Here is a 6,805-nt window from a genome sequence, read left to right as displayed (position 1 = left end):
TAAACTGAGGGGCAGAGATTTGACTAAAACAACATTTATTTTAACACCCTCAGCTGAGTTTACAATTTCATGGTTTGACTTGTAAATTACAACTTTCCTCTAACTTTCACAGGAGTTTTCTCGCACCAAAAGTAAAACTTTGTTGATATGTTTCACTTACTAAAAGTGTTTTATAATTAAAAGTAAGAATTATAAGAGAGTTAACCTATGCTAAACTGTCCAGTTTTTATGGTTAAATTGCTATAATATTTATAGTCAATGATTATATGTTAAAAAACCTTATTGACGACGTATTATTAAGAATATATACCTCACAAAACTACTCAAAAACCATAATTATAGCTTGTAAATTAGCAGAGCTTACTGATTTAATACCACACTCAACTGACTGTTATATTAAATCGAAAATAAACTTAAAACAAATCACGATCCAAAAACTATACACAGTTTAGGGTATCGAAATCCTGCAAACGGCCGTTCTTCTTTCATATTATTTGTTGTGTTTCATGCTTAAATGGAACATTAAGCTAAATGTCAAATAAATGCCAAAGCAACAATGAGTCACAAACTATATATTAAAATCAGTAACTATTTAAATTTATTTTTACAATTTCTTAGCACCACAATTTATGTATTAAAACCCACTATTATTGTATTAGGAATACGTAAAACTTATTATAACTTAATTTAGCAAAAAGAAAACTTGTTTACTTAAAATCTAATTTAAGAATAGACCAAAAATTAAAACCAATGACGTGCAAGGAAGATTATCATTGAAAATACAAAATATGAAAACAGTTTTGTATTAGCTGACAAAGTAAACATACCTAAAAATATTTTTATGTAACTGTACAGAGCATTATTGTTACATAGTGGTTATACGCATATAAATTGGTATTAGGTAGGCAAAGCGAAGTATAACGGCATTATCGGGCGAGATAATGTGAGCTCACATATTCTGGGGTGGGATAACTGTACTGTAAGGCAGGGTGCACACTGGAGAAACCCGTTACATGAAACCGGTTTCGTGAAACGAGAAACTTTAGTTGCTTGCAACGGATGGATTAGTTTAACACAGGACAGTGCACACTGCGTTGCATGAAACTGTAATTTCATTGGTTTCTTGCAACTGGTATACACGAAATCCAAAAAACAGATTTCGTATAGGCTTCAGTTTCACGTTTCTAGTGGTTTTATTAACTACGACGTAAAATTAAATAAAGTTTTGGTGCTAACCACAATACGCGTGTGAAGTTTTTTAGTATGGCAGACATCTGTTTTCAAGGGAAGTTAGCAGAAGCTGTAGAAAACCATCCCTGCTTATATGATTTCCATCTAAAGGAGTACAGCAACAGGGATAAAGTACAAAGAGCTTGGGAGAAAGTGGCACAAGAATTGAACTCATCAGGTATTTATTATATTTATTATATATTTCAATAAGTACAAAACGATAGACAATATGCTAACTTTAAGTGATAGATACATTGTTAGATAAAGCAGTTTAGCCCTTGTACATACTTATATCCAACAACACTATGGTCTGTACCTAATCACTGTTTTCATCAGTTAACTCCCATTGTGGTTGAATTGCTATGCCTGGAATCAAGAAATATGCCTTAAGATAATTCCTCATAGCCTTTGCTGTTTTTAAGTTTTTATCCACGATACGGTGACATACATTTGGATCATCACTTCCCTTAAATTCTGGTAAGGAACGTTGATATGCAACACCTTCCGATTTCCGGATGTAATTGTGCAAAACACAGGCACTTGCAACTATAGGCTTTACCACTTTCTCAGAACAACCAATAGGGACATCAAATATACGGAACTTTGACCTGAGCATTCCAAAAGCGCACTCTACTGTCTTGCGACCTAAAGTCAATCGAAAATTGCAAATTCGTTGTTCGTCTGTCAAAGCAGCTCTAGGGTACGGCTTCATAAGGTACTTTTTAAGAGGAAATGCTGCGTCGGCAACAAAGAAATATGGGAAGGGAGCCTCATTAGCGTCAAAAGGTAGAGGATGTGGTTGTGGTACATTCAACTCATCTCGATCCAACCATCGACCTAAACGTGAAGTACGGAACACACCCCCATCACTGTTTCGTCCTAGATCTCCCACATCAATGGTTGTAAAACAGCCATCTGCATCAGCACAAGCCATAATTTGAACTGAGTGATAACCCTTATAATTATAATAAGATGATCCTGCATGTTTAAACTTTTGGACTCTGACATGTTTCCCATCTATTGAACCGATGCAGTTCGGCAAACTCCAAAGTTCTAGGTAGCGATTTGCTATGCACTTCCACATATTTTCGTCAGGAACGGGCATGTACAGTGGTTGTAAACAACTCCATATTGCCTTTGTAGTCTCCTCTACAACCACACCAATAGTTCGTTCTCCTCTCATGAAATATTGGGCCAAACATTTGAACGAGTTACCAGTAGCAAGGTACCTAAAAAAAAGTTCAAATTAGAACTGTAAATAACTAATTTTATTAATAGATTTAATTCATGTAATTTTAATTACATTAATTAAATAATTTGTCAATCAACTGTAAATAACTAATTAAATGCCATTAAATTTAATTAATAGATTTAATTAATGTAATTAAAATAACATTAATTAATTATACCTATTAATTAAATTTAATGATATTTAATTCGTTATTTACAGTTGATTGACAAATTATTTAAATAATGTAATTAAAATTACGCAGAGGATACGCGTCCGGTAACCGGACCTGGATTAGGCGTCCGGCAGTTACTGTCATAACCTAACCTAACCAACCAAACTTGCTGATAATGAAAAAATTCAAATGAAGGCTCAATTCTCTTGATAACATAAAATTACAAATACCAAAAATTCTAACAAAAGATGTACAGTTAAGAAGGAATTACATTCAAAGCAAAATCTGGGACAAAAAGTTAAAGAAACCGGTAGGTTTCGATCCAAGGACCTCATGGTTATCAGCCGAGCACTCTATCCACTACACCACGAACAACGCTGGCCGAATAGCGTATCGTTGTGGTAATGGCGTTCCGGTTGGTTCCGGGACCCCACAACCCGGTGACGTCACTACCGGACGCCTAATCCACGTCTGGTTACCGGACGCGTATCCTCTGTGTTAAAATTAAGTTTGTCAATGGAATCATTTAATTAATTTAATGTTTTGTTTCAGTGAAGGAATGCAAAGACAGTTGGAGGAACATGAGAATTGTATTTACGAGGAATCTTAAATTACCCCCGTCTGGTGCCAAGGCCAAAAAGAAACCATGGCCTCTTCTACAAGCTATGATGTTCCTCAAACCGTACGTGACTGCAAAAGGAATCGATCAGCCTAGTAACCTACCGTCTCTACCACCCACGGCGGCCGACTCATCAGCAGCCGAGGAAGAACGTGTTGACGATGTTCTACCTTTACTAGAGGAACCAGCTGAGGAAGGTATAGAAGAGACCAACAAAGGAATTGAGGCAGGAAGTTCCTGTACAATTGGAAAAAAGAAAACCACGCCTCACCACCCCCCAAAAAAGACAGTCAAGCCAGTAAATGCTGATGAAGTAGTATTGGATTACATAAATTCAAAAAAAAAAGTCGTTAGTGAGAATCCTAGAAAACAGTTTTTATTGAGTATACTCCCAGATGTGGAAGACATGACTGTACCTCAATTCAAGAAATTTCGGAGGGATGTTCTTAATTTGATTGATCAGATTGATGAACCAGCATGGACATATCAGCCACCATCGGTCAGTCCACAGTCATGGTCGGTGGAGTCTGGACAATCACTATCCAATCCGCTTCCGGTTCTACCTCGTCAAAACTACATTGATGAAGGAAATGATCGACTGTATACTGAACTGGCACCTTTTCTTAATAAACCCTTAGAATAACTAACTGTTTTTGTTTTATGTTTAATGCGATAAATTTGACAATGATTAAAGGGTTTTGACTTACCTCAGTGTTATTGTTATTTTTTCCTCAGCACTGAGAGCTAACCTCCAGTTGGTGTCCTTCTTCGTTATTACTGGGCTAACTAATTCCACCAAACGTTCAAAAAGAGGCTTCGACATTCTAAAATAATCCTTAAATTTGACAGGATCACTGCACAATAGACGAGCTACTACGTAAGTACTGTGTTGACCATCCCTGATCAACGGGTGAACCCAATACTTCCTTCTTTTCTTTTTCTTTAGCCACCACCACAAAATAACCACATCATCATCATCCGAATCCATCACAAAGACAAATCTGATGGAAACGCGTTTCTTCTGTGTGCATTTGGTAAAGAAACAGTTTCTTTGAAACCAATTTCATGAAATCAGTTTCCTGAAACGGGTTTCTCCAGTGTGCACCCTGCCTAAAGTGACTCTAGTCATCCATTTCATGTTACGATTTGTGAAGTGCTTTTAATATACTGATTGTTGGTTAAATGTATTTTTTTATCCATAGTCGTACTATGTCGAACAGGACAAAATATTTGTACGGTTAGTATTACAACGCTTCTATAGGAAACGTTTTTTATACTGATTGTATTTTAAGATTTTTATATCTATAGACGTATTATAATCAAGACAGATATTTTTTAACAGTGTGTATTTCAATGTTTCTAGGCACAGAAGTAAATTAATGTTTAAAAAAAGTTATTTCACGTTATCTTAGTTCTACTCTACGTTATACATATCAACATTAATTTATTCTGTAGTTGTTTTGTAGAGAAATTCAAGAACTGTTTTCATGATTTCATAATAAACCCATATACTCAATACAATAAGGGAGTAATTATACTCTTTAAAACTATTTTTCCAAATGTCCTATTTAACCGATTTTGACCATTGAGGTGTCATTTTGATCCATCTAATCACGGATGGAACTCGGGAATATAATATAGCTGCGCCTATAGGTTTGGAAATCACCTTAAGTTGTATTACTTCCTATCTGAGTAACAAAAGAGATCTTATTTTAGTGAGAAGTACTTTCTTTGCATTAGACACATCCTATAAACACATCTTTGGTCAGTAATATTGTTTAAAAAAAATTTAATTTGGTGATAAACAGATATCGCGACTTTGTAAAATCTGTTAGACACATGGAACACTTATGTTATGAGATAACACTAAAATTATTGATCTATTAATTCATTCTTAAGGAAATATGTCAAGTTCATTGTTATCGCTGTATAATTTATTGCTTATTATTCATTGTAAAATGTCTACTGTAAATATCTAAATACACTACTACATTATAAACACGATTACAAAGAAACAGCTGATAAAAATTGCCTCTACTATTTCTAATAGATTGGTTTAGTTTAGCCATCACATAACCACCATTACATAACCGAATAAACATTATAGTAACATGAGTGAGTATAATTTGTACGCATATAGATTGGTATTGGTGGACAATGCGGTGCGATATATTGCATCGCCTACAGAGGTAATGCAAACCACACACAGTACAATGATTAACTAGGACAATACTACTAAACAGGAATGTGAATCGTTATTTCGGTGACTTAACTGAAACTAAAGATCCGATTATAACTTGTATGCAATTGGTGCAATGTATTTATAGGTAAATCGTATGCTTAGCTGTAACTTTTAAATAATTAATTTAAATAATGGTTTTTATATTTTCTTTGTACTACAATTAAATTTTAGGGTGTGTAGTTGGTCAATTGTCCAGCTGATGACGTAATAGTCGTGTCACTGACTAAGATCAGTTGGATGTTTGACTGGAACGATAAATTGAAAGTCAATTAATCAAGGACAACTGCGTCAATTAAAAATGAATAACATATGACCTAGCAACCTCTTTTGCTCATGATCTAAACATCACAAAATGCAGTTTTTGATACAAAAATTAAATTAAACATAATAAAACACATTCGTGAACAGTATAAATCTTATCTAGATCGCAACACTAAAGAATAAGAATACCACTGGACTGTACTGGACTATACTCAACTCAAAGAATATGAATTCTATGATTTTGTATTGTTAAACATTTCAATGTATGCTTTACAATTTCTATTATTGTAGATAGAGTTATTTATTCGTAGTTATGGCTATAATTATTTCCGAATGTAAATGTACTATTCAATATAAATTTATCATAGCTATGAAATCGTTTATAGATTAGCAACCTCCCTTAGTATATTTGTTCCATAAAATATGATCAATGAGACATACCTTATGTTAATGTAGGCTAGGGGCAGAGTTTCGTGTACTTTATTCTCACCTTGTGCTTTAGGGGTTACGTGACTTGCCGTTAAATGTTACTATTGGTATAATTCATCCTTTAAGATTAAGGTAAGTTTTATAAAAGAAGACATATTTGTATGCGTACAGAGAATTCAAGTTCAATCATAATGAAATATATTTTTGTCAAAAGGTTTGTGATTCTAACCAAATGAATTTTTTTTTTTTTTTTGTTCTCGAACAATAACCAAAATCATCAATTAAGAATGTAAAAATCATTTAGCAATAGTTTTTGAACAATTTTAAATATTAGCTTCATGTTTTTTTTACATTATTAAATTCCAATTTATTATGAAAATTGTGTAGTTATTTTTTTAGTATTGTTCAAATAGATTTCATTAATTTTATTAATAATTTGATAGCAGTAAGTTATATAAAAAAATTATATTTTATATAACTACTTAACCAACTGGTTTTGGTGTTTTTAAGTGTTGCTTATAAAGGAAATCCCCAAGCTGTAAACGAAATATTTATTTGTGTTCCAAACACAGTTTATAACACAATGGGCGTGATTTATGCCACACGAAACTACTAATAATA

General features: G+C 33.5%; 1 protein-coding gene across 1 annotated transcript; it reads left to right on the top strand.

Annotated features, from left to right (window-relative positions):
* The first annotated feature begins 1,263 nt into the window (after positions 1-1,263).
* Positions 1,264-3,958, top strand: LOC129002362 (uncharacterized). Its single transcript, XM_054430105.1, has 2 exons — positions 1,264-1,408; positions 3,186-3,958. Exons 1-2 carry the CDS (start codon positions 1,264-1,266, stop codon positions 3,893-3,895), a joined length of 855 nt encoding a protein of 284 aa, XP_054286080.1. The 3' UTR covers positions 3,896-3,958.
* The last annotated feature ends 2,847 nt before the right edge of the window (positions 3,959-6,805 follow it).

The sequence above is a fragment of the Macrosteles quadrilineatus genome, unplaced genomic scaffold (assembly GCF_028750875.1).
Source record: "Macrosteles quadrilineatus isolate MER2022 unplaced genomic scaffold, UCM_ALF_1.0 Scaffold_9__3_contigs__length_116548681, whole genome shotgun sequence".
Taxonomy (NCBI): Eukaryota; Metazoa; Arthropoda; class Insecta; order Hemiptera; family Cicadellidae; genus Macrosteles; species Macrosteles quadrilineatus.
The sequence above is the reverse complement of the archived record's forward strand: the minus strand, read 5'-3'. Positions and strand labels throughout refer to the sequence as shown.

What these genes read in the sequence shown, in the direction of transcription:
- LOC129002362 (XM_054430105.1), top strand. Translation starts at nt 1,264, where the DNA reads ATGGCAGACATCTGTTTTCAAGGGAAGTTAGCAGAAGCTGTAGAAAAC. An exon ending in ACAAGAATTGAACTCATCAG is followed by an intron (nt 1,409 to 3,185) that starts GTATTTATTATA and finishes GTTTTGTTTCAG; the next exon opens with TGAAGGAATGCAAAGACAGT.